We start from the raw sequence: 27,460 nt of genomic DNA, 5'->3' as shown, positions 1-27,460 counted from the left end.
TAGAGACAGGATACTGGACATGATGGATCATTGGTCTGACCCAGCATGACATGTTTGTTTTTACGCAGCCTTGTAAAACATGACAGGGGAGATATGGTCCAGAGTTTAGATTGAAACTGACAGCTTATGATGCAAAGTTTGATTTCCTAGGTTGCCATTAATTTTCTGTGTGATCTTGGGAAAATCTCTTGCTCTCCCTCCCTCTACCTCAGTTCCAGTCCACAACTGGCAAAAGATACTGGAGGTCATCGTCGTATGAAAAATGAAATAGGTGACACCTAATATATTTGTTTAAATAATACAATAATATGTGCTGTGAAAAATCTCTCTTACGGTATAAAAGATGACATAATACAAATGCTGGGGTAAAGCATGTTTGCCTGATTCTGTGCGACCCATCTATACAAACACCGAACACTGGTTTTATCATGGTTTAACTGGAAGAGTACAATCTAAAAGAACTATACTGTTAAGGAGAATAGACCTGCTTGATCCCTTTATTAACATCTTATAGTACATTTAAACTGCCTCCTCTCCTCCAGTCCGCAATGGTACAATACAGATAAAGCAAAGCAATACAGCCAGTAGGAATAGTGAATTACAGATAAATTCCACAACTATCAGATTCAGATCAAGGAGGAAAATTACAGTATTTGAAATGAAAAGATTTAAATTAGATAAACTGAAAAAAAAAAACCTGAAATCTTGGTATTTCCTTGACTTGAGAAGCTTCCCAGTGTTTTCTAACATTACATTTGTTATGCTGTACTCACAGAGTTTGGGATAGAAACCAGAGGGCAAGAAAAGGTCTAAATAAAATCCCACCAATCTATCTCTATCATTTTATCTTAGAGCAATCTGAGAGCTGCTTAGCTCACTGTTCTAGGGATGTGAAGCAGTGCTTTTTCAGTGTTTAAAATAGACATCACTGCTCATCAGGTAACCCTCAGAGAACAAGTGTATTTTCTGGCTATTTGGGTCATAATTAATGCTGTCCACTGTCTCCGTCAGTTTATCCATCTTGATGCTGATTCTGCCTTCCTTCCCTGTCTTGGTGTCGAACATGTAGAATATTTCCTCCTTGCGAGTGTTCAGGGGCCTGGTGGCGTACAGCACCCCACAGACCATGAAGGTGTTGGTGACTCCGGGCTTGTACTGAGATGTGATCCATATTCTTTCAATACTAAGAGAGGTGGCATTCATTTTGCCAATCATAATGTTTCCTGAATTTTTCTCTGCTGAGTAGGTCACCCAGAACCCTTTCTCGTCAGCTGCAAAGTCCATGTCCTGGAATGAGACACCGGCATAAGAGAAGCGGTTGTTGTATGCCGCGTTGGTGAGAGCTTTCCGCGCCACTTTGTTTGTCTCCAGGTTGAACTTGCATATGTCCCTGGAGTTGTAGCAGTTGTAATAGAGGGAGTTGTCGTACATGATCATGCCGCCCCCCTGCCCACTGTTGGTGTGGTTCCACCGGTTGGTGCTCTTGTCCAAGACTGAGAGCTGTTTCTCGTCCGAGTTCTTGTACAGCAGAAGATCATCGCTTGAATTGTAGACGCGGAACATATCCAGGAGACGGCCGTCTGCTTCGAGTGGGGTCACCCAGTACTTCTTCTTTGTGCTCTTCTTCATCGAGGAGTCCTTTCCCCAGGCTCCGTGTCTATGCGCAACCCCTCTCCAATTGAGCTGCACCACGGAAGGTTTGCCAATGCTTGCAATGCCTTTATGGTCACACACACCTAAAGGAATATAAAAAAATACCAAGGTCTTAGATTTCTGCATCCATAAATTGGAATGAACTGGGATTTATCTTACATAAGTGATTATTAAAAGTGTTGATGGTGTACTGTTGACCAACTGGGAGGTCTGGGTGAACTGGGAGAGTTCAGACTGAAGAACCAGGAGGATCTCAGTGAACCTGGGGAAGGACTGAACAAACTGGTAGAGTAATTAGTAAAACTGGTCGCTTCTATTACATGTGCGTGTTTTAAAATGTACTGCTTTACCCGCATAAATTTGCCTTTTTTTTTGGTCCGGAAAATATATGCTCATATTTTTAGAATAGATAGGAAAAGTATATGTGTTCAATGCATTGAGATACCTGCTTTCAATGCACTGACTGTATTCGTGTGTAAATACACGTACACACATATGTTGTGGGTTAAAGGTACATGTATAATCTGATATGCACAGGTTATAAAATACTATCATAAATGGGCTCAGCCATGTATGTGTGTATATGCCACCATACTCAATATTTGCAAAAAAGTAAGAAATGCATTATCAAGCTTTAGATTCTGCCTATAGTTTAAAATAACAGATGTACTAACCATAAGAGTGCATTTCTTTATCCACATTTCCTGAATTTCTCTTGCAGTCGTCAAGACGTTTCCTAAGGGAATCAATTTCCCGGCGTGCTGTGAGAACATTGTTTTTGTCAAAAGTTTCCAGCTGATTAACCGTGTTGGATATGTTTTGAACCTTTATAAAATGATAAAGTACAAGATAGGTATGGTAGGAAAAGCAGCGACAGCTAATGCCTATACTTACTATTTAAAATTTTAATGTAGAAAACAATCTTCAACAAGCTTTATAAAGTGTTTACAAAAATCCTGAGGTTCTTTTATACATGAATTAAATCTTGTAGAATTACAAAAGTTACCCTGTGTAATAATTCTGAGTGTGATATGGCACTGCTGTATTCTGGAAGGTATGGATTTTTCACTAAATTCTGGTTGACAAGTTGATTTTTGTGACTGTAATTGACTATTGATGACTATGGTAAGCCCTCTGATCACAGAGTTCTTATGTCTCCTTTGACTAAAAACATAACAAATATTTTTTTCTCTGTTAAACGATCCTATGGCTCCAGTGGAAGCACAAGACATCTCTGTCTTTCCTATATGAGGTTCTCTCTTAAATGTCATATTAATGACTGTGGTCAGATCACTGTCAGCAACTTCTCTTAGCATAGGGGCAAATTTTCAGAATGGCGCTGAGTGGCCAAGATAGATATATTATATTAATTTTCAGATGCAACATAACTGGCTAGATTTAAGTCTGCTATCCTTGTGCACAGGGATAGCCAGCTGACTTAGGCCTGGATTTTCTAAAATCGCAAGCCTTCCTGAATCGTGTGGTAATGGGGGCCGGGGGGCGAAGCGGGGGGTGGGCCTGCAAAAGCCGGCAGCGATTGCACCATTGCGGTGTTATCGCTGCCGGCTTTTGTACCCAATAGCGCCATCGAGAAAGGTGGTGCTATTGGGCGCGCTACTGGCAGCGATAAGGGGTCTTACCTTATCGCCACCAGTGAAGTTTCCGCAGCATCTGCCCCGACACCGCCCCGACTCCTCCTCTTCCGGTGCCGACGCCGCCCCAATCTAACTATCGCACACGAAAAGTCCCTTTTCGCGTGCGATAGGGTTAGAAAATAACCCCCTTAGCTGGCTAGCACTGAAAATTAGCACTAGCCAGCTAAGTTTCTTCTCTTAACCCCCTTCTAAAAACATAAGAATTGCCATACTCGGTCAGATCAAGGGTCCATCAAGCTCAGCATCCTGTTTCCAACAGTGGCCAATCCATGTCGCCTGGCAGGAGCCCAAACAGTAGATATATCCCATCCTGATAATGCCCAGGGATAAGTAGTGACTTTTCCCAAGACTATCCGGTTAATAACATTTTACGGACCTCTCCTCCAAGAACTTGTTCCAACTTAACTAGCTGCCTTTACCACATCCTCCAGCAATGAATTCCAGAGTTTAATTGTGCACTGAGTTACAAAGATTTTTCTCCAATTTTAAATGTGACTTACTAACTTCATGAGGTGTCCCCTAGTTTTTGTATTATTTGAAAGAGTAAATAACCAATTCATATTTACCCATTCTATTTCACTCATGATTTTAAAGACCTCTATCATATCCCCCCTCAGCCATCTCTTCTCCAAACCAAACCTCTTTAGTCTTTCCTCATAGGGAAACCATTCTATCCCCTTTATCGTTTTGGTCACCCTTCTCTGTACCTTTTCCAGTTCAGCTATATCTTTTTTGAGATTCGGCAACCAGTACTCAAGGTGTAGTCTCACCACTGAGCGATATAGAGATATTGTGACATTCTCCGCTTTATTCTCCATTCTTTTCCTAATAATTCCTAACATTCTTTTTAATTTTTTTGGTCCACCACTGCACACTGAGCCGAGAATTTCAAAGTATTGTCCACCATGCCACTCAGATCCTTTTCCTGGGTTGTAACTCCTAATATGGAACCCAACATCATGTAATCACAGTGTGAGTTAATTTTCCCTATATGCATTACTTTGCACTTGTTCAAAGTATTCAAAGTCAGCAATATCTAGAACTCCAATGAAGGAAGGACGAGCTTTCAAAAGGGAAGCACAAATTTACCCGGTTTACCACATGATCAAAAAAGGCGACTATACATAGCTTTAGCCAAGCATTGTTTGCTCTGCCACTTTCAGAGGTATTTTGATAACTGTGCCTTTAGTGCCCCCTGCTGTTGTATGCATCACTCTAGAGCAGGGGTCGGGAACCCATGGCTCGCGAGCCAGATATGGCTCTTTTGAGGGCTGCATCTGGCTCGCAGACAAGTGTCGCCACACTTCGCGGTTCCCCGCTGACCCAGCTGCTCCCCGGTCCTCCGCCGCCCGGGCTTAAAATGCTGTCAGCCCGGGCGGAACGCGGCAGGACAGCTGGAGTCAGCGGCACCGGCGTGCTCTCTTCTCCTCCCCCCCCCCCGCGGCCCGGAAGAGGAAGTGGAGAGCATCGGGTGCCTGCGCGGGAAGAAGAGGCCCGCGCAGGCACCCGGCTGACACCCGATGACTCCCGCGCTGGCACCCGGCTGACACCCGATGACTCCCGGGTTGGCACCCGGCTGACACCCGATGATTCCCGCGCAGGCACCCGGCTGACTCCAGTCGTGCCGCTGCCGGCGTGCTCTCTTCTCCTCCCCCGCCCCCCCGCGGCCCGGAAGAGGAAGTGGAGAGCATCGGGTGCCTGCGGGGGAGGAGAAGAGAGCATGCCGGCAGCAGCACGACTGGAGTCAGCCGGGTGCCTGCGCGGGAATCATCGGGTGTCAGCCGGGTGCCAGCGCGGGAGTCATCGGGTGTCAGCCGGGTGCCTGCGCGGGAAGAAGAGACCACGCTAGTGTGGTCTCTTCTTCCGCGCAGGCACCCGATGCTCTCCACTTCCTCTTCCGGGCCGCGGGGGGCGGGGGAGGAGAAGAGAGCACGCCGGCAGCGGCACGACTGGAGTCAGCCGGGTGCCTGCGCGGGAATCATCGGGTGTCAGCCGGGTGCCTGCGCGGGAGTCATCGGGTGTCAGCCGGGTGCCAGCGCGGGAGTCATCGGGTGCCTGCGCAGGCCTCTTCTTCCCGTGCAGGCACCCGATGCTCACCACTTCCTCTTCCGGGCCGCGGGAAGAAGAGAGCACGCCGGTGCCCTCTTCTTCCCGCAGCCCGGAAGAGGAAGTGGTGAGCATCGGGTGCCTGCGCGGGAAGAAGAGGCCACGCTAGTGTCCGACGGGAAGAAGACTGCAGCGCGGCTCGGAGGAAAATGGAGAGTTTCAACCGCGGCCGATGGGACTCCGCCTTCGCGAGGGCTGAAAATGAAGGAGGTTAGCGTTGGGAGGAGGCTGCTGCTGCCGCGAGTTCCCGGGGTGGGGGAGAGAGAGAGTGAATGAGCGAGCGAGCATGTGTGTTTGAGATCCTGTGTGTGTGAGTGAGAGATTGCATGTATGTGAATGATTGAGAGCCTGTATATGTGATTGAGAGCCTGCCTGTGAGAGAGAGAGCATGAATGTAAGTGTATGATTGAGAACCTGTATGTGTAAGTTTGTGATTGAAAACCTGTTTGTGTGAAAGAGTATGTGTGTATGATTGAGATCCTTTGTGTGTGAGAGAAATCATGTGTATGTATGATTAAGAGCCTGTGTGTATAAGTAAGAGAGAGATCATGTGTGTCTGTGTGTGATTGACAGCTGGTTTAGGTGAGGGAGCATGTGAGTATGTGATTGAGAGCCTGTGTGTAAATGAGAGAAAGAGAGGACATGTTTGTAAGCATGTGAATGAGAGTCTGTGTGTGAGAGAAAAAGACAGCATGTATTTATGTGATTGAAAGCCTGTGTGTGTGTGTGTAAGCGTGAAAAGATAGACAGCATGTGTGTAAATGTGTAATTAAGAGCCTATATAAGTGAGAGAGAAAAAGCATGTGTATATGTGAGTGACTGAGAGCATGTGTGTATAGGTGTGTAACTGAGAGCCAGTGTGAGAGAGAGCGCTGGTATGTGACTGAGAGAGGAGAAAGTTCCAAGCAAACCACCCCTCCTCCTGCTAATTCAGAACAATCTCAGGACACCTGGATATCAAACGTTCCCAGGTATGCAGAGCAAAAAAATTTTTGTATCCTTATTATTTTTCATTACTGGATCTTTGTGTCTGCTATTTTGAAATATTTTGTTGGTATCTGGAAATGTTTTATATGAGTTTTTAATTATTGGATATTCCACTCATCAGCTGTTTCAAAATATGTTCTTTTTGTTAGTACAGTTTTACTGCTGATGATTTTATATTTCTTGATTTGTTTTATAAGGATGGGTGATGTTTCTTTTTATCCTTTGTTACACTGGCTTGTTGCAGTTTCCAATTCAGTTTTTTCTGCATGCTTCTTGTTATGCGTTTTGGTTTCTTTATTCTATGTTAGGTGAGGGTCAGCACGTGATTCAGGTGAGGTTTTCTGCTGGCGTGTTGTTTCTGTGTAGGACTCTATAGCAGCCTGACTTGGTCCGTTTTCCTAATAGGAGATGTATTGGTGTCTTAAGGCCTGGTGTAATATTTTCAGAGACGTATTGTACATTAAAAGTGTGATCTTACATAAAATTCACACATTTACTTGTATTTAGTTTTAAACATATTGTATGGCTCTCATGGAATTACATTTTAAAATATGTGGCGTTTATGGCTCTCTCAGCCAAAAAGGTTCCTGACCCCTGCTCTAGAGGTTAAGATGACACCTAAATCCTCCTGATCTAGTCCCAGTAGCACTGTGTAACACTCCAATGACTGACTAGTTTTCTTCTGCAGGGTACATCCACCAGAGGTGTTGCCAGATTCCTCAAAATCAATATTTCCAAGGTGAAGGACACCAGCTAACAAAGGAAAAAGATCAAGTTTTTCTGCATCATTCAGACCAATCTTTTTCATAGCTATGCACATTCGGTTAAAATCTCCATGATCATCTAACAGTGGGTCTTTCAAGGAATCTTGTTTAAGGTACTCAGGACTTTTGCGATTCTGTAGAATCTACTTATCTGTTTCTTTCATTGCAAAATACCTAGTGCAGCCACAATTTAAATTCGACTAAAGCTTTAGTCGAATTTCGTTCAGAGCACCTGCACACAGCCTATAAAATATGGTAATTCCTTTCATCTTGACCTTATACACAGATTTGAGACTTTTCTAGAAGGTAATGTGAAACAAATCCACCAACCACAGAATTCTTTTCATTAAAGTGAATTTCTACAAATTTAAAAAAAAGACTGCTATTACAAACTGTCTTGGCATTCCCAAAAGCTTCTAACAGCGGATTGATATCTTGACCTGTACCATAGGATTCTGTTAAATATCTTAGGACAAATTTGGTGTTTCTGTCTTGCCAGCTCCTGATTCTCCAGATACAGTGATAAGACTGGCTCATCTTCAGTACCTTCATGACATGAAAGCCTTTATCAGGTATTGCATAAACCTGTGGTGCCAACATCCCAAAGAAAAGAGAGGGACCGGAGATGGAGAAAGTGGACCCTGATTTGGGGGGAGGATTCCAGGGTGATAATACAGAAGGAAGTGGAGGAGAGAATGCAGGAGAAATGGTAGGAAGAACGGTGAAAGCAGAGCAAGTAGGATGAAAAGGGAAAAAAGGAGAAGGGGAGAGAAAAAGAAGGAAGAGAAAGTGTTAAAGTATCTTCTGCTGAAGGAAAGAGATAAAGAAGGAAAGGAGAGAGAGAATTGAAACAGAAAATATAAATGAAGGACACCAGAGAGAGAGAGAGAGAGAGAGAGAGAAAACAAAGAAATAGAGATAAAGACAGAGAATGAGAAAAACAAGTCTGAGCCAGAAAATCAAGCCAGAGACACCAAAGATTGGAAATTTTTTTTTATCTGATAGAGAACTTAAATTAAGAAGAAAGTAGTTGGGGGGGGGGGGGGGGGGAGGGCAGATGGAGTGGAGGAAAACTTTTGTACAGCCCGGCTAACCCCCACCCCCACTAATCTCAGGGTGAGTAGAAATTCCCAGATATGGTGATGATTCAGAAGTACTGAAACAAATCACGGTGAACCTGTTTGTGAGAGAATGAGTGAAGAACTGAAAAATTAAATTGCAGATCAATCATTAGTAATTTGTAACCTATAATTGAAATCTATTGTATCTGAAGACTGGAGGATGGCCAATGTGACGCCAGTTTTTAAAAAGGGCTCTAGGGGTAATCTAGAAGGGCTTACCCCTAGAGCCCTTTAAAAAGGGCTCTAGGGGTAATCTAGAAGGGCTCTAGGGGTAATCTAGAAGGAAGAGAAAGTGTTAATGTATCAGGGGATACATTAAAATGTATCCCCTGATACATTTTAATGGTCTCAGAGGTATAAAGTTAGGTATATCAAAGTATAGGTTCTTTGCAATCAGTATGTTGGCCACATAAGTATAAATTTTGTCCTTACTGTACCGAACTTTAACATTGTGAAGAAGAGTGGCTTCATTCAAATACAGTGCTGCCTTTTCACAGGTAAAGAACATAAGAACATGCCATACTGGGTCAGACCAAGGGTCCATCAAGCCCAGCATCCTGTAGGGTGGTTGATGTTGTTTGAACCTGGAAATTAGTGCTGTTTTGGTATGGCAGCTTTGCTACATAGGTTCTTGTGAGAAGATAATTTTAGGCCAGTTAGCTAGATCCCTGGAAGACTTTGAACTGCAAATAGACAGCTATGGATTAGAACAGACTCTAATGATTGAGTATGCATCAATATATTGCATATAAGTTGAGTATAGGGATTGTATAAAGGCATGACACCATCATCATTTGTTCCCTTCATTCCTGTGACTTCCTGGCACCAATGAGCTGATAGAGTGTTAAAATAACATTTGGTGTCTCTGGGGACATCAAAGACTAAGACATTTGGTATCTCTTAACATCTGGGAAGATCAAATGCAAAAGACTAGTATTGATACCAGTGAGCTGATAATAAGTTAGTGTCTTTTACGAAAAGGGAGATCAAAAGATTGGTACTGAAATGCTTTGGAGTATCTAGCTTGCAGAGGGATATATAAGGCATAGCATATGTTTATTTTAGTTGGATGAGCTGAAAGGAACAGGGAGTGACTTGTTCTTTTTCAGAGTCCCTGGGCCCATGTCTTCCAGGTTTCTATGAACACTGGTTTATATAGGGGAGGACGTATAAGGGAGGTGTTCTTCTTTTTGTTCTTTGTTCTTTGATTAATATGCTATCTTTATTTCTGTTTGTTTCCTATATACCTACATTGATTTATGTACAGCTTACTGTGATACTGTATTCAGTGTTGTTACTTTGCTGATGTATTATCCATATATTTACATCATTTAGTAAACTAAGTTTTGCTTTACCAGATTGTGTGTAGAGTGTTCTATGACATAATATAAAATATACCCCTACACGGCTACTGCACACAGTTCTGAGAGACTTTTCTAGCAGGTTTTTATGTTGCATCATAGAGTGCAGTTGTCCATATTAAATTTCATCTGTCATTTGGATGCCTAATCTCCCAGTCTTACAAGGGCTTCCTGCAATTTCTCACAATGTGCTTGTAATTTTACTCTTTGAAATAATTGTGTCATCTGCAAATTTGATCACCTCATTCGTCATTTCCTTTTCTAGATCATTTTTTACAGATTCCTGAGGCACTCTACTGTTTAATTTTCTCCACTAAAAAAACTGACCATTTATTCCTACTCTCTATTTCCTGTCTTTTAACCAGTTTGCAGTCCACAATAGGACATTGCCTCCTATCCCATGACTTTTTATTTTTCTCAGGAGTCTCTCATGGGGGACTTTGTCAAACTCCTTTTGAAAATCCAAATACACTGTCTCCATTGGATCACCATTATCCACATGTTTATTAACCCTTCAAAAGAATATAGTAAATTGGTGAGGCAAGACTTCCCATGTGTAAATCCATGCTGGCTGTGTCCCATTAAACTATGCTTTTCTATATGATCTGTGATTTTATTTTTTAGAATAGTTTCTACGATTTTTCCTGGCACCAAAGTCAGGCTCGCTGGTCTATAATTTCCTAGATTACCCCTAGAGCCCTTTTTAAAAACTGGCGTCACATTGGCCATCCTCCAGTCTTCAGATACAATAGATTTCAATTATAGGTTACAAATTACTAGTGATTGATCTGCAATTTAATTTTTCAGTTCTTCACTCATTCTCTCACAAACAGGTTCACCGTGATTTGTTTCAGTACTTCTGAATCATCACCATATCTGGGAATTTCTACTCACCCTGAGATTAGTGGGGGTGGGGGTTAGCCGGGCTGTACAAAAGTTTTCCTCCACTCCATCTGCCCTCCCCCCCCGCCAACTACTTTCTTCTTAATTTAAGTTCTCTATCAGATAAAAAAAAATTTCCAATCTTTGGTGTCTCTGGCTTGATTTTCTGGCTCAGACTTGTTTTTCTCATTCTCTGTCTTTATCTCTATTTCTTTGTTTTCTCTCTCTCTCTGGTGTCCTTCATTTATATTTTCTGTTTCAATTCTCTCTCTCCTTTCCTTCTTTATCTCTTTCCTTCAGCAGAAGATACTTTAACACTTTCTCTTCCTTCTTTTTCTCTCCCCTTCTCCTTTTTTCCCTTTTCATCCTACTTGCTCTGCTTTCACCGTTCTTCCTACCATTTCTCCTGCATTCTCTCCTCCATTCCTCATCCACTTCCTTCTGTATTATCACCCTGGAATCCTCCCCCCAAATCAGGGTCCACTTTCTCCATCTCCGGCCATCCCTGGTGTTTATACCCCTTTTTCTTCCTCCTCCCTATTCCCCCTTTTTCTCCTCATGCCCTTGCTCTCATTTTCCCCTGACGACTCTCTCTCCTCCAATATATTGCCTTCTCTCTTCCCTATATTGTGCTCCCCTCTATCCCAACTCCTTTTTCTTCCACCCACATTCTTGCTCTTATCTCTCCCTCACCCACCACACATACACTTGTTCTCCCTTTTCCTTCCCTTCCTCAACTCTTGATCTCTTCTCCAGCTGCCTCTTTTCACTCCCCCCACCTCCACATTTTTGTCCCTTCTATTGTTTGCCCCTCTCTTTTCTCATCCTTACTTCCCATTCTGGCTCCCTCCACATTCTTACTCCCCCCAACTACCCACACACATACACTCTTACTGTCTCCTCTCACTGACCCTCCCCACACACACATACACACACACATACAGGTTCTCAAGTTTTCTCTTCTCTCTGGCCCCCCAACACACATGATGTCCACTGGTGGCATGCTGCCACCAGTGGACATCATCCCTCCAGCGGCTGAACAGATAAGGATACCGTGTCTGTGCAGGCCCGTGATATTAGAATTCACGAGAATAACACGTTCTTTATACTGATCTCACAATGCATGAGAACAACATGGAGCAAGTGCTAGTCCTGCCAGCACAGAGGGGGAGATCGGGCAGTAACAGAAGCAGCGAAGCGGGATTGGCTCCATGCGGTGGTGGTGACGGCAGCAGGAATGGGAGAGGCTCTGAAGCTGCCAGCAAAACAAAGAGAGGGGACCTGCCTTCAGTGTGTGTTTGAATGGGAGCTTGTGTGTGTATGTATGTGTGTATGTGTGTGTATGTGTGAGAGAGAGAATGGGTGCCTGCCTGGGGGTCTGTCTGTATGGGTATGTTTGTGAGAGAAAGAGTGCCTGTCTGGGGGTCTGTCTGTGTATGTATGCTTGTGAGAGAATGAGTGCCTGCTTGTGGGTGTGGGTGTGAGAGAATAGGTACCTGCCTGGGGGTCAGTGTATGTGTGTGTGTGTGTGAGAGAGAGAGAGAGAGAGAGAGAGAGAGACTAGGTGCCTGCCTGGGGTCTGTGTATGTGTGTGAGAATGAATGGGTGCCTGCCTGGAGGTCTGTGTGGATGAGAGCCTGAGTGTGTATGAAGGAATCTGGGGGAGTAAGAGCTTTTATGTGCATGAGGTGTGTGTGTGGGGGGGGGGGGAACTTAGAACCTGTGTACGAGAGTGTGTGGGTATGTATGAGAGAATGTATGTATGTGTATGTGTGAGAGAGAATAAACATGCGAGTGTGTGTGTGAGCAGGAGAGGATAAAGTTTGGGTGTCCCCCTAGCCCTCTAATCCTCAATAATCTCAGGCTGACTGGAAATCAAGTTCCCAGGTATGGACAGCAGGGGTGCTTTTTTATCCTCATTAGTTTTAATTATTGGATGTTATTTGCTATATGTGCTGTTTTGAAATATTTTATGGGTGCTTGGGAAATGTAAACAAATTTATATGACTTTAATATATGTTCTATTTGTCAGTAGTTTTGAAATATTCTTTTATTAGTATGATTCCACTATTATAATTTATGCTTTATATTTCTTGATTTTATTGCTTTATGAGGAATGGTGGCTCTGTATTGGTATTCTGGGACTCAGTGTAATATTTACAGTGCTGGTTTTTCACAGGTAGGGCTCTTGTTGGAGTTCTTGGTGTTACTACTGTTATGTTATGATAAGTTTGCAGTATAGATTTTGAGTGTCTTTTTTGTAGGGTTTTGTATTAGTTCCCAATGTGTCTGGCAGTGGATGGAGTTTGTGCTGCTGTTACTGTGAGGTGCCTGTCTGGATGTGGTGTGGTATCTGCCTCTCAGACGGGCCGATACAGTAAAATCCGCGGGAGAGCGGATGAACGCCCGCTCTCCCGGCGCGCGCACCGGCCCCTCGCCGGTGCGCGCGATGCTGTATGCAAATTAGGTGGCGCGGTAGAAACGGGGAAAAGGAGGCGCTAGGGACACTAGCACGTCCCTAGCGCCTCCTTTTTGACAGGAGCGGCGGCTGTCAGCGGGTTTGACAGCCGACGCTCAATTTTGCCGGCGTCGGTTCTCGAGCCTGCTGACAGCTACGGGCTTGGAAACCGGACGGCGGCAAAATTGAGCGTCCAGTTTTCGGCCCGACAGCCGTGGGCCAAATGCAAATTTATTTTTTTTTTACTCTTCGGGACCTGCAACTTAATATCGCCATGATATTAAGTCGGAGGGTGCACAGAAAAGGAGTTTTTACTGCTTTTCTGTGCACTTTCCCGGTGTCGGAAGAAATTAGCGCCGACCTTTGGGTCAGCGCTAATTTCTGAAAGTAAAATGTGCAGCTTGGCTGCACATTTTACTTTCTGTATTGCGGGGAATACCTAATAGGGCCTTCAACATGCATTTGCATGTTGAGGGCGCTATTAGATGCCGCGGGTTGGACGCGCGTTTTCCTCCCCTTACTGAAAAAGGGGTAAGGGAAAACGCGTGTCCAAGACTAGGCTAACAATAACGGCCTGTTTGTGTTTGTGTGCATCTGATTGCTCCTATCAGCAACCTCAAGAGAATGTAAACTGGGAATTTGAGCTTCTGGCTTGCTGCATGATTGCCTATTTGGCAAAAGTTTCTACAGCTGATTGGTTGATGAGAGACTTTGACATTCACACCCACATATATATCTACAAGATGTAACCCAACTTTGTGGGTGCGGGGCCCAACATATTGTATGGATGGAAGGGGGAGCATGGCTCAAAAGGTTTGCTCACCCCTACTCTATCACACTGCATTAACAGTTTCTCTTGCCATCTCTCCATCTGTTTATCCTGATCCATGCAGGACTAGCAGTCCTTCTCCACCTCTCACTGCTGATTGGTTCATTGTGATAGCTAGAACCAATCAGCAGCCAGGGGAAGGCTGGGGAAAAAGGCTGCAACTGAGCAGAGATGGTGATTTATAGGACTCCAGATATTCTGGGTGCTCTCCCAGAGACAGGTCTCTAAACCCTAAGTCTCTGGCTCGAATCCAGAGTTCCCAGGGATGATCATCACCATTAAATACTGTTTTCAGCAAAGCTATCTCCCCAAATTCTCTTCAGTAAAAACCGAAGCAAAGAATTCATTTAGTCTTTCCACTATGCCTTGTCTTCTCTAAGCACTCCTTTAACTCTTCGATGATCTAATGGTCCAACCAATTCCCTCACAGGCTTCCTGCGGTAGATATATTTTAAAAAGATTTTATTATGAGTTTTTACTTCTACAGCCAGCTTCTTTTCAAATTCTATTTGTGCCTGCCTTATCGATGATTTATATCTAACTTGGGAATGCTTATGCTTTTTCAATATTCTTTTTTCCAATTTCTGAAAGAAGTTCTTTTGGATAAAATAGCCTCTTTCACCTCACCATAGTGGCAGTTGTATGACCTTCCTTCCGCCTTTTCTAATGCATGGAATAATACATCTGGTCTAGGCTTCCAACATGATATTTTTAAACAATGTCCATGCTTGATGTAAATTCTTACCATTGTAGCTGCACATTTTAGTTTTCCTCATTTTATCAAAGTTTCCCTTTTGAAAGTTAAATGCTAGAGCAGTAGATTTACATAATGGCCTCCCTCCTGTTATTAACACAGATTTGATTGCATTATGATCACTGTTGCTGAATGGTCTAAAATGGCTCCCCCTCTCTTCAGTTTCTGGACCAGCTGTTTCATGAAACAGTAATTTATTTCATCTAGAAACAGTACCTCCCTAGCATGTCCTGATGTGACATTTACCCAGTCAATACTGGGGTAATTGAAATCTCCATTATTACTGTGCTGCCAAATTTGTTAGCTTCCCTAAGTTTTGGTAGCATTTCATCATCCCTCTGTTCATTTTGGCAAGGTGGATGGTAGTATACCCCCACCACTATACTCTTCCCAATCGCTCATGGAATTTCCACCCATAAAAATTCTACTGTGCATGTAGTCTCCTGCAGGATCTTTATCCTATCGGACTTTATACCATCCCTAACATAAAGTGCCACCCCCCACCAAGCTGGTATATCAGTGTGCCATTGGTTATCTTCCTTCCACCAGGTCTCTAAGATGCCAATTAAATCTACCTCTATTCAATGCTATACATTCTAACTCTCACATTTTATTTTTTAGACTTCTGGCATTAGAAGGCAGATATTTCAAGGTACATTTTTTATTTGTATATGCAATTTTCTTAGCAGTTGATAGGGATAATTTGGAATTTTTTACTAATCTGATCTGTACTTATAGGCAAATGGGCTATGTATACTTTTATTGGAACCTCTCTATTAGGATGCTCTAAATCCCCTATTATTTTAGTATCCTTTGAATTTACCTTCCTCTGCACCATGAGCTGCTGAGGACTTTCCCCATAGTTCTAGTTTAAAAGCTGCTCTATCTCCTTTTTAAAAGCTAGTATCAGCAGCCTAGTTCCACTCCTGTTAATGATTGCTCAGAATTTGATTTGCTAAATATAACTGTCTAGATTTACTAAGTGGCTATATTTAGTCATTTAGTAGTGGTACATTTTTGGAAAATGTTGCTAGGTGGCTAAGCTTGTTTTGAACATTTATTTCTAACATTTATCTGCTGTAGCAGACTACCCCTTTGAGCTAAAGACCAAGATTCTATTTAAGGTATCCAGATATGGACTTTGTTTCTTACATAGTCTTGATGTTGACATTTCTCATGGAGATTACAACAAATATCCAATTCTTACCTCATTATAGAGATTATCTACATTACTGTTGCTGCCATTGACTGAAGTTTGGAGATCATGCACAAAAGTTTCCATAAGCTTCACTTCAGCTTTGAGAAGATTGAAATCCACCTCAGAGAGCAACACTTCTGTAGGAACGTTCATTTGGTCCACCTTGAGGGTCAAATTCTCCAGCTTCTCCTTGATCATTTTCAAGCTATTCTCATATTCCTGAAGCTGTAAGAAAATCAGGAACTGCTTGGAAGGGTTTTATAGTTACTACAAAGCTAAGCACTCGCCACTACTGCAGCCTAATGGGCCCCACATTTTTATCATGCTATGCTCTTCTCAGTACTTTAGCCTCATGAGTTTCACACTCAATGTCATAAAGCTAAGGTCTCTCCAGGACTATATCTTCATTGGTTCCACATGCACTGCCACCAAGCGAAGCACTCCTAAATACCACATCGTCATGAGCCCCATGCACACTGCCACCAGTCCAAATGTTTCCTGGTACTACAGTCATATGTGTTCCTGTTGCATGCTTGCTAGCACAGTCTACATGCTGTCCAACCCTTCAAAGTAGTCAAAGAGCTTACTTTGTTCATTTCCTGCAGGACACTTGTGTTCAGGCTGTGAGCAGTCTTCTCCAGAGCTTCCAGTTTTTGTGCAGGGAATATGTTTTCAGGGAGGACCACATTGCACACACATTGATCTTTCTTATTCACTACTCCAGGTACGGTCTTGGTGACCTATGGAATATGCAGATCAACAGCTGTAACTTCAACAAGTCTCGTCAAAGATTTTAAAACTGAACCATTATGAATGCAATTCTTGTTATGCATGCCTGCTTAAGTCTTAGATAGTTACACATCACAATTGTAAACCAGTCTTTCAATACAAGGACCATGAAAGAGATAGCAAAGCTACGTTATAGCACACTGAGTTTTAGGATGGGGAAATGACATAGAAGAGTGGAATTCTCCTGCAGACATGATTCTATGCAGAATGGGCCAGATAGTTAAACACTTGATAGCCAGATAAGTATGACTTATCTGGCTAGTTATCGGCCGCCAAACAGCCAGTTATATTCAGTGATCGCTAGATAGCTGGATAAGCTCAATAGCAGGTCTAAGCTTAGATAAGACTTATCCATCCAAGTAGCGATTTCTTTCAAGATATTCAGCAGCATAGCCGTGCTGCTGAATATTCCATCTAAGTTAACTAGATATGTCTTTCTGGTTAACTCAGATAAACGGATAATTTTTCAATATTGACCCCCACGGTGTTTTTGGATAGAAATAGCAAAAATGCCTACTATGCCACAATGGATGGCAACAAAGAATGATTGTAAAATCAAGTGTTGAATTCGAAATGTGCTTTCTGCGCCTCCAGAAAGCATTTAGGTTAGACCAGAAATAGTTATACTCTAATTCAGAGGTGGCATCATGTCAACCTGAAAGGGAAGCGTTGTGCAGGAGCACAAACTAAATGGTACAATTTATGAACAAGTGAGAGGAAAGCCAAAGACCAGCTGGAGTCTCTGCAATGAACAAGAACAGAGTTGTGCAGACTAACTAGAGCTTGAGGTCCTTTGCTGCCGTCATATTCTATGTTTCAACAGAAGTAGGCTGATGAAGTAGGAATCCGTCAAAATATTGCCCAACCAATAATGGAACTCACCTGATGGATTTTGTTTCTGCATTTTTCTGTAATGGGGAAGGCAATTTAAAAGCAATTTCCTAGGTAGAAAGCGAGTTACCTGCTTCGGTCGCCTGTCTCAGATTTGCCTACCCTCAATGTACTATCCGTCTGCGTATTGTACTTCTAGTGGCATTGAGAGGTGTGGTGCTCCCAGGTAGCCACATAGCTTGCATTTTGAGATCTCTGCAAATGCTTTTCAAGCAAAATTCTGCCTGCACAAAAAGCAGGCGCACGAAACTGCCCGTATTTCGTATCTGCTGCAGCAGGTTTCAGAGCTGAAGGAAGTGCATACTTTCTCTTTGAAAACTGGTGTAAAGCCCTTGAACGGTCTGAAGATATCCTCCTTGATGTCTCTCATCATAGCCTGCTGAAGGGGCCTCTTGTCCTTAGGAGATCAAGGAAGCTGCATCTGGTGAGGGGAAGGAAGTGGCCAGGGAAAATCCTCAGTTTATCAAAGGCTTTTTCTTTTCCCATGGTATATAATCGGAGAAACCCCTTTATAAGGTCTTTTGCCCTCATATTGTATTCCTTACCCCTCTTTTGTTTCTTACTTGGAATCATTTGGAGTAGAATCTTGAGCACAGCAAAAGACAAATTGGCTAGCAGTAGGATGAAAAGGAAAAAAAAAAGAAAAATATTATTTTGCACCTAATAGCTATTTTCGTTCAAAGGAAAACCTAGACAGCGGCCTGTAGGTAGTGGGGGATAGAAGTTATCCACCATGTAACTCATTGGATGCAGTTCCCTGTGCCACGGATCTATCGTGTATGTGCCTTTGCGATTAGAGGCTTCTATTTCTGCGGGGGGCTTAGGCCATCATGGCCAATAAACCATAGCACCGACTGAAATTTAAAACGTTTATTGAGGATTTTGTAAATGTCAGAAAGGTTGAGCTATGGACGACGGAATAGCTGATGACATTATGGTTCATTTTTTTCCTGCATTGGATTGCAGAGCTCTAGTAGTCCTACCGATCCTGGACAAAACTGACTTCTTGGCATCTAAGGAAAGGGTCTGTTCAGGCTTCTAAAGCTCTTGCACGCTAGCATCTTTATCCAAATAAAGGTGAAAAGCTTGCAAAGAATCAGCTCTGCAAAATTCTGGAGCCTCAAGTGGTCAAATACCTGGAGATATTTGGCCTGCTGCTATTTTTCCTAATGCAAACTGACATCACAGTTTGCTTCAAACACTAATCAAACTGTCTGAATGGCACAGAGCCAGCTGGGCTTCAGAGCATTCTCATGTCTTTCAAATTTTCTGCTGAATGGAGCCCTAGAATGAATTTTACAGATCTTGCTGCGCCTCTGTTTTGTGTTTAAAACGTGGGTGAGCTTCCTATAAAAACACTATCCTTCAGTCTGGTAACATAATACATGTTTATTTAGAACATTATTTGAAACATTTTGCACAGAAAAAAAAAAAGTACAGACACAACTTAGATATGTCCTTCTAGCCTGCATTCCTCTTTTTTTTTCTCCATCCTGGGACATCGCCTGCTAAGAGGACTGACTGTCCCATTAGCTCACCAGGAGAGGGCAGTTCAGAACCAGAATTGACCCCGTTTCAGGCCTCTCCTCTCTCTCCCAGGCTGGTTTTCCCTGAAGACATGATGACAACAGGGCCTCCGGTTTCACAGCAGCTGCCGACTGTGCTGTGAGTTCCGCATTCTGCAACTTTTGGAGTTGCATCCTTTTTGTAGAGAAGAGGAAATGAAAAAAAAAACCCAAACATGTATCTTAGTGAAAATGAAAGCGATTTTCACTATAGCAGTATCAAAAGAAAATGTTACCAGATATGTTAGAGGGGTTAGTGACTAATTAAGGAAATTCAACATCTATATTCTCAGTGCCTACTAGTATGATTAGCAAACAGTAAGATGAACTCCATTACAATGCTCAGTACACGTAGCATGCTGTCTCTACAGTGAATACTGTATATGCAAACTTGTGAGGGTTACTGATGACTACAGTTACCAATGGATCACATCATGAGGACCAGGCTGAGCCCGTTCTGGTCTTATCTCCATTTCATCTCTGGATTTGTAGTTCCTCACAGAGAAATCAGTGCAGTGGGGAGCAAAAACAAGGACTGGCTCAGCCTGTCCTGATGCCATGGAGTCACTTGATAAGCCTCCTGATGACCCGATTTGAGTGAATGGAGTTAAGTCGTGACCGAACTTACTGCACCAGTGTGCTTTTAAAATGCTCCTTTCCATTAGTAGGTGCATCAGTATCTTTTTGAAAGCCTTCCTGCTCTTGGTTTGCACAGAGAAAAGAAAACTATAAATATTATAGTTACAGACAAAAATTGCCTGGATCTCTTTTGAGAATAGTGGAGGGTTTCTCTGTTCTGCTCATGACTATTGCCTACTATGTATATATAAGTTGTAGAAGTGTAATTAGGAAAATAATAGCGTAAATTCACAATAATAATTTTTGCCGTATCCTTGGGGATAATTTTCTCCACAAGCTCTTCGAGCTCACCCTGTGGCTGCCCCCCAGGCTTTTGACGTAGCTCATTGTCTCATCAGGTGCCCACTAGAACAAACAAACAAAATAATATGGTTTATTATATTATAAAACTTCCCACAGATACCAGCAGCCAAACTGGCCAGCGAGAGTAACATTTCATTCAGCTTTCCTGGTATTTTCATGCATGTTATATTCGTCTGTGTAGAACGGAACCGTTCTCCTTCCGTAAAATCACGTTTCATGAAGCAGCACAATAAAAATGCTTATTCAGAAGACAACTTTCAGAGCGATTTACACAGGTAAAAAGCATTTCTCACATTATTCGGCGGTTTCAAAGTTGGCCTTCCCTCCATGCGACTGAAAAATTGAAACTGTGTAGTTGAATTTCTGTTCTGTTTGTGTTATTTTAATTTGAAGTCTGTAAATGTAGGTTCTCTTTATGTACCTGTGTGGATTGTATTTTGGTGCCTCATGTATTGTTCACCGGCCTGGAGCCATTTTTTGGTCAGGCGGTATATAAGTGGAAGACATTAATTAAGAGTCCGCATGTTCTTCCACAACATGCAAACTTGGACTTGCATTGAGAGGACGTCTTCTGTGTGTGCTATTTTCCAGGAAAAACAGACAGTAGGTGCAAATGGCCCCAAGAACCCACAGCAAGTTTCTAAGCAAACGTCTGCCCACAATTTTGCCTTCAAACTGGAACAGTCTGTGGGTTAAAATTACCTTTGGGCTGTGTCCCAATGCAGACAATTTGCAGTGGCCTTATAAGGTGGTGCTAAGTGAGTTAGTGACATAAGGAACTGGTAATTTATAGTGGAATAGATGAGGAGGGTCAAAGAGAAACTATTTGCCCAAGACTCCAGAGAAAGTCAGTGACAGAGCCAGGTTTAGAATCCACAGAGTACCAAGTTTAAATGTTGTGCTCTAACCTCCACCAAACTGCACCCAGGTGTGCCAGGCCTTCATTGTGGGATTGACCGCGCAATCATTGAATGAGTTTGACTGTTCAAGCAGAAGGCATGAACCAATGAAGGAATTAGTTTCTCCTTCAAAAAACTCTGCTAGCAGTGAAAGAGCAGGAATTTGGAAGTCCATCTCAGATAACAGGAGCTTGCTGAAGTAATTGCCTCCCATTTGTATATTTGCCTCAGCATTGTGGATCTTTGATTACTTATAATGCTATCTAATTTCCTCTGGAGGTTTAGCTAGCTAGATTAGGGGCTAAAATAAAACAAGGGCAGCCGATTATCTAAATATTAAATGAAAAGGGAAACTAGAAACCATTTATATTTAGATACTCAGAGGGATAACCGTGTTAGCATTCTCTGTATTTCACCTCATGCATCTGATGAAGTGGACTCTTATCATCAAAAGCTCAGGCCTCAATAAATTGGTTAAATCTATAAGGTGCCACCTGCCTGGTGTCGTTTATATTTAGCTTTCATATATTGTTGGTTGACATTGACCACAGAAAGCCTTAACTATATGCATAATGGCACCCCTGACTGAACCCGGCAATCTGCCACATCCTATTCTTCCTCCGCCTTCATGTTTAACATGGATAATTGGGGGTCTTGATACGTAAGGTTGGTAAATTGATTCCATGTCATCTGCACAGGCTAAGCCCATCCTGGTTTTACCCCATTTGTATCTTGGAACACTTAGTTCAAATTTTTCCAGCTTCATATATACAGCAAGGATAAAACCAGGATGGACTCAGCCTGTCTCTGCTTACACAGAGCCCGTAAGTGACAATGTTAGCATTTGATAAAAAAAATAGGTTGCACTACTGACAAATTCTAAACTGATGATGCAAGCATGCACAATAAAAAAAAAGGTTTGCCCAAATCATGTTCTTAAACAAAAAAGAGGCAAAACTGGAAAACTAAAATTGAAACCTTATCCATACATTCAATATCACATAAAAATATTTAAGTGAATAAAATATACATGTACCTTCAGTGCTGGGCATATTCGCAATATCCAGAGCTCCTGCAGACTTTATCATTAGACACAGGAAGGACCGCCTCTTCTGGAGGGCTTGGTGGAGTCCAGAAACAGGCTGCCTCCTGCTGGGCTGCTACGTCTGCTTTGCTTTGCTTCCACCCTTGCCCTCCTCCATTCCACCTTTTCCTAAACCAGATTCTATACCTCCTCTTTAGGTACTCGGTGAAGTTCAGGTAACGCAAATTGTGAGGGTGCGGCAGATTTTGGAGAGGGGACTTCTCACCATGTTTTATGACTCCCAATCAATGCCTGAGCTACGTGACTTACTGGCTAAGGCATGCGGGGGTGTCTGAAACGTTACAAGATTTGATTAGTAGTGAAACTTTGGTTTTGGTTTACCCTGCATCTCTTAAGGTTTATAGCAGAATGAAATCGGTAGGAAAGACAAAGTAATATGTTAGGCTAGAGAAGTTTTGAGGGATTGTACTCTGTGAAGCGTTCCAGGATATTTTAGTACTCGATACAAATGACTCCTTTGGATTTTCCAGTGAGATCTCTTGATATCTATCCATTTCTTTCTTTACAGGGTATCAATTGGAAGAGATGTAGCCTACTAGTCAGAGCAAGTGGACAGACCCAGGAGAGCTTCTGGGACACCTGAATTCTTCATGTGTCTTTGGGAAAATCACCTTATTTCTCTCTGCCTGGGTTCTAACCCCAGCTCAGCCACAGGCCCTCTGTGTGACCTTGGGCAAGTCAATTTATTTTCCTATGGCTACGTTTGCTCAACAGTAATCTCAACAAATGTGTAATTACTTCCTCTTTTTCAGAAGCTGCAATTTAGCATGCATAAGTATCCCCAGAGGTAGCTGTAGGCATATTTTTGAAGTACTAGGATTCCAAAACATGAGATATTGTATGGATAAGAAGCAACATACAGACTTTAATGCTGATTTTCAACTCTGAATTGAAATGATTGACTGGGATAGCTTCAGCTTTCAGGCACACAAAACCATAATCCATCTAAAATAGGTGTAAAATAGGATATTTACATAATAAGGCTTTTGCAACCATCTCAGTTACCATGACATAAAAATGTTCCTCTAATTTAGTTTTTGTGGTTAACCTCTGAATAGAAGAACTAAGCAGCCTTGTTTCTTACACTTCCACATTCACTACCCACGGAAGGATAGGATACTTTCTTAGGTGATTCTTGTAATGTGGTTCATCTTGTGGGATGAAGCAGTGGAAAAAGGAGGTCATTATACCTCTGTTATTGGTAAAACCTCTTCTGGAGGCCACTTATCCAGAGGAGTATAGACAGAAAAGATGAAGTTTAGAGGAGGGCTATCGAAATGATGCATAGTGCATGGGCCCTATGAGGGCAGCCTTAAGGACTCTAAATATTATTTCCTGGAGGAGAAGAGGGAGATGGGAGATAGGGTAGAGACATTCAAACACTTGAAAAGGTATTTGTGGCAAGCATATTTTGGTAGAAAAGAAACTGTAGAATAAAGGAGACTCAGGAGTAGCCTAAGAATAAATTATTCACTGAAGGGGTGGTAGATGCATGGAATAATGTCCCAATGGAAACAGTTGAAAAGCAAAACATTATTGGAATTCAAGAAGTCGTGGAACAAGTACAGAAGATCCTTAGTATTGGGAAGTGAGGATAAAGATGCAGATCTTGTAGGGTCTGGGGTATCGGAATAGATAGGGAAAATGAGACAAATAAGATTGGTCCGGCGGTCTTAACTTTCATCAGCTTTTATGTTTCTATCGGCAGATAGATGAGTGATCCATTGCAATACTCACCGAGAGAGCTGCAACCTGCAGCAGCACGAGTGCAATGAGGAGCAGATGAAACATCTCGTCTGTGTTCCACATGGGTAAGCCCTGATAAAATGAATCCATTTATATAGTGAACCAGGTGCAGGAAATTACCCTCAGTGCTCCAGAAAGGAGGAAAAACCTTTGGGGATGGAATAGTGCCAGAAAGCCAGGAAGCAATCTTCTCAACAACTGGATTACCTTATCCTCTCTCTAAACTTGATGGCTTTCTTTCCCAAAGATAAGGGGTTCTTTGTTACTCTTAGGGCCCAATGTTATAAGGTGTGCTGGGTTGTCCCTACATTCTAGTGAGCAGATTGTGTGCTGAACTTTACTTCTGACTTAGCAAAGAGTCCTGTGTACAAAAATTGTGCACATAAATAAGCACTTCCCCCCCCCCCCCCCCCCACCGCCACCCCCCAATGTAGAGCGCTGCATAGGCTTAACTTATGGTTTGGGGTTTTTTTTAGTTTTTATTTCATTTATAACAATATATCAAGCATAAACTTGAAGAGAACACATCCAGACCAAATCAATGTCATTAAGCAACAATTTACCAAAGAAATATAGCTTCTACCCATAGCTCACTAAATTGGTAGGATCTGAAAGAAAAGGTCTCGGAGCTAACCTAATTTGGAATACAGAACAAGCAAAAACTATAAAAAAGTGAGAATGCCCAAGCTTCATTGACCATCCACCAAGTGCTTTCAACCTATGGTGAAACCACCCTAACTGTTATGGCTGTGGCTGCTGTGCAACCGCCTCACCACCAGGGGTCCCTCTAGTGCTGGCTCTCCTGACAGGCCCAGTCTATCTCCCCTGTCCACTCTATGCTCTGGGTGTGCCCTTATAACCCTGCCTGACAGTTGCCTCGGTGCTTCGGCATCGAGCTCACCTGGGCTCCCTGCTCTAGCCTGCCTTGCGCGGCCTTCGGGCCTGGCCTTGCCTTGCGCGGCCTTTGGGCCTTCTTCCTTGCTTTCCATACCTGGCCTACGGGCCGTCTGTGTGTGTGTGGCCTACGGGCCTTCTGACCTGCCTTGCCCCGCTTATGGTGTGTGGCCTAAGGGCCTTCTGTGTGTGTGTGGCCTACGGGCCTTCTGACCTGCCTTGCCCCGCTTATGGTGTGTGGCCTAAGGGCCTTCTGTGTGTGTGTGGCCTACGGGCCTTCTGACCTGCCTTGCCCCGCTTATGGTGTGTGGCCTACGGGCCTTCTGTGTGTGTGTGGCCTACGGGCCTTCTGACCTGCCTTGCCCCGCTTATGGTGTGTGGCCTACGGGCCTTCTGTGTGTGTGTGGCCTACGGGCCTTCTGACCTGCCTTGCCCCGCTTGTGTGGCCTACGGGCCTTCTGACCTGCCTTGCCCCGCTTATGGTGTGTGGCCTACGGGCCTTCTGTGTGTGTGTGGCCTACGGGCCTTCTGACCTGCCTTGCCCCGCTTATGGTGTGTGGCCTACGGGCCTTCTGTGTGTGTGTGGCCTACGGGCCTTCTGACCTGCCTTGCCCCGCTATTGGTGTGTGGCCTACGGGCCTTCTGTGCGTGTGTGTGTGTGTGTGTGGCCTACGGGCCTTCTGACCTGCCTTGCCCTGCTTACTGTGCCCTGACCCAGCCTGGACCCAGACCTTGCTGACTGCCGCCTGCCCTGACCCTGCCTGTACTTAGACACTGCTACTCGCCGCCTGCCCTGACCCAGCCTGAACCCTGACTCTGCTACTTGCTGCCTGCCCTGACCCAGACTGGAACCAGACTCTGTTTCTAGCTTCCTGTCTCTCTCCAGCTGGAGCCACCCTGCTGGGTGGTGTTCATGACGCCTGACCGGAGTCCAAGCGTAACAGTATGCCGAAGCCATTAATTTTCCAGGGGAAGAGATAGGCCTTGGTACTACCGGTGAGCCAATTTTTCTTTTACCTCTACTCACATTATGCCTCAGCCTCCAAGTTTTTATGTCTGTGCTTGTTGCCAGACTTTGAACTATCTTAGTTACAAGAACTGTCTTGCATGTCAACTCTCAGATCAAGAGCATTGGGTTTGCAGCAATTGTCATAAGAAGAATGTCTCAGTTTATCAGGAATGTTTAAATTGTCTAACTCCAAAACCAGGGTGGTGGAAATGCTCCTGTCTTCCGTGTCTGTTACCACCAGGCAAACCCTGCCCCCGTTGTTCTGCTCTAAGACCAGCTGTTCCATTAGAAAAAACTATCAGCTTTCCTAACCGGTATTCTGCTTCTGGCTCAACTAAAACAGACATGTTAGCTGACAGTTTGTGGAAAGAAAAACCCAGGACTTACCTGACCAAGAAGGTTTCTGTGACACCAGTGCTGGATCCTCGGGAACAGTTTTCTCTAAAACGGAGAGAGCTGATTAACTCTAGCAGGGCTCTGCTTCCCACAGCTGCTGTTGGGACACTAACGAGCACCTTCCCTAGATGTCCTAGAACTGCCTGTGCCTTCTCTAAACTGCTCCTCCAGAAACAAAATCAGGAGCTACAGACTTTGGCTCCAGGATTCAAGCCCACAGCAGTGCAATCTGTCTCTTCCATGTGCACTGCTTCTAACCTTGCTGCTCTGCCACCTGAGCCTGCTGCATCCCAAGAAGGGTCCAAGCCTGCTGTTTCACCCCGCGAAGGATCCATGCCTCCTGCCTCACCCCGAGAAGGGTCCGAGCCTGCTGCATCGCCCCAAGAGGGGGCCGAGCCTGCTGCATCGCCCCAAGAGGGGGCCGAGCCTGCTGCAGCACCCCAAGAGGGGGCCGAGCCTGCTGCAGCACCCCAAGAGGGGGCCGAGCCTGCTGCATCGCCCCAAGAGGAGGATCCAAGCCTGCTGCATCGCCCCGAGAGGGGGCCGAGCCTGCTTCATCGCCCCGAGAGGGGGCCGAGCCTGCTTCATCGCCCCGAGAGGGGTCCAAGTCTGCTACAACGCCCCGAGAGGGGTCTGAACCTGCTACAACGCCCGGAGAGGTGTTCGAGCCTGCTTCATTGCCCCGAGAGGGGTCCGAACCTGCTACAACGCCCGGAGAGGCGTTCGAGCCTGCTTCAACGCCCCGAGAGGGGTCCGAGCCTGCTTCAACGCCCCGAGTGGGGTCCGAGCCTGCTTCAACGCCCCGAGAGGGGTCCGAGCCTACAACAACGCCCCGAGAGGGGTCCGAGCCTGCTACAATGCCCCGAGAGGGGTCCGAGTTTGCTACAATGCCCCGAGAGGGGTCCGGGCCTGTTACAATGCTCCGAGAGGGGTCTGAGCCTGTTACAATGCTCCGAGAGGGGTCTGAGCCTGTTACAATGCCCCGAGAGGGGTCCGAGCCTGCTGCACTACCCCGAGAAGAACCTGTGTTGGCTGTGTCATCCCCGGAGGGGTCTGAACCGGTCCTGCTGCCGTCCTCGGAGGGGCTCGAATCGGCTCTGCTGCCGACCCTGGAGGGGTCCGTACTGGTCCTGCTGTCGCCGACCTTGGAGGGGTCCGTGCCAGTCCTGATGCCGACCCTGGAGGGGTCCGGACCAGTCCTGCTGTCATCTCAGGAGGGATTACGGACTATTTTGCTGCTCCAGGTGGGGGTTTTGTCTGCCTTATTACTCCAGGAGGGGTTATGGACTGCCTTGCTGCCTTGGGAAGGAGTTGAACCTGCCGCATCGCCCCAGGAGGAGGTGGGGGAGGCCTTGAGGAGGGGGTACTGTTATGGCTGTGGCTGCTGTGCAACCGCCTCACCACCAGGGGTCCCTCTAGTGCTGGCTCTCCTGACAGGCCCAGTCTATCTCCCCTG

The 27,460-nt window shown here is 44.4% G+C and overlaps 1 protein-coding gene and 1 pseudogene across 1 annotated transcript; both read right to left on the bottom strand.

The window, feature by feature from the left end:
* On the bottom strand, nucleotides 1–26,222 carry LOC115073492 (olfactomedin-like). Its single transcript, XM_029571940.1, has 6 exons — nucleotides 25,996–26,222; nucleotides 23,697–23,777; nucleotides 16,356–16,508; nucleotides 15,778–15,993; nucleotides 2,328–2,478; nucleotides 1–1,736 (listed from the first exon to the last, which is right to left on the bottom strand). Exons 2-6 carry the CDS (start codon nucleotides 23,766–23,768, stop codon nucleotides 907–909), a joined length of 1,422 nt encoding a protein of 473 aa, XP_029427800.1. The 5' UTR covers nucleotides 23,769–23,777; nucleotides 25,996–26,222; the 3' UTR covers nucleotides 1–906.
* LOC115073064 lies at nucleotides 7,366–10,930 on the bottom strand (annotated as a pseudogene).
* Nucleotides 26,223–27,460: the final 1,238 nt, after the last annotated feature.

This window comes from Rhinatrema bivittatum, chromosome 11, assembly GCF_901001135.1.
Source record: "Rhinatrema bivittatum chromosome 11, aRhiBiv1.1, whole genome shotgun sequence".
NCBI classification, from domain to species: domain Eukaryota; kingdom Metazoa; phylum Chordata; class Amphibia; order Gymnophiona; family Rhinatrematidae; genus Rhinatrema; species Rhinatrema bivittatum.
Note: the sequence above shows the minus strand (reverse complement) of the source record. Positions and strands in the feature narration are given on the sequence as shown.

Excerpts from the sequence above, each read along its gene's own strand:
- LOC115073492 (XM_029571940.1), bottom strand. The coding sequence starts at position 23,768 with ATGTGGAACACAGACGAGATGTTTCATCTGCTCCTCATTGCACTCGTG. Across the intron at positions 15,994-16,355 it reads TCCTGCAGGAAATGAACAAA|CTTCAGGAATATGAGAATAG; the intron begins GTAAGCTCTTTG and ends ATTTTCTTACAG. Across the intron at positions 1,737-2,327 it reads TAAAGAAATGCACTCTTATG|GTGTGTGTGACCATAAAGGC; the intron begins GTTAGTACATCT and ends ATATTCCTTTAG.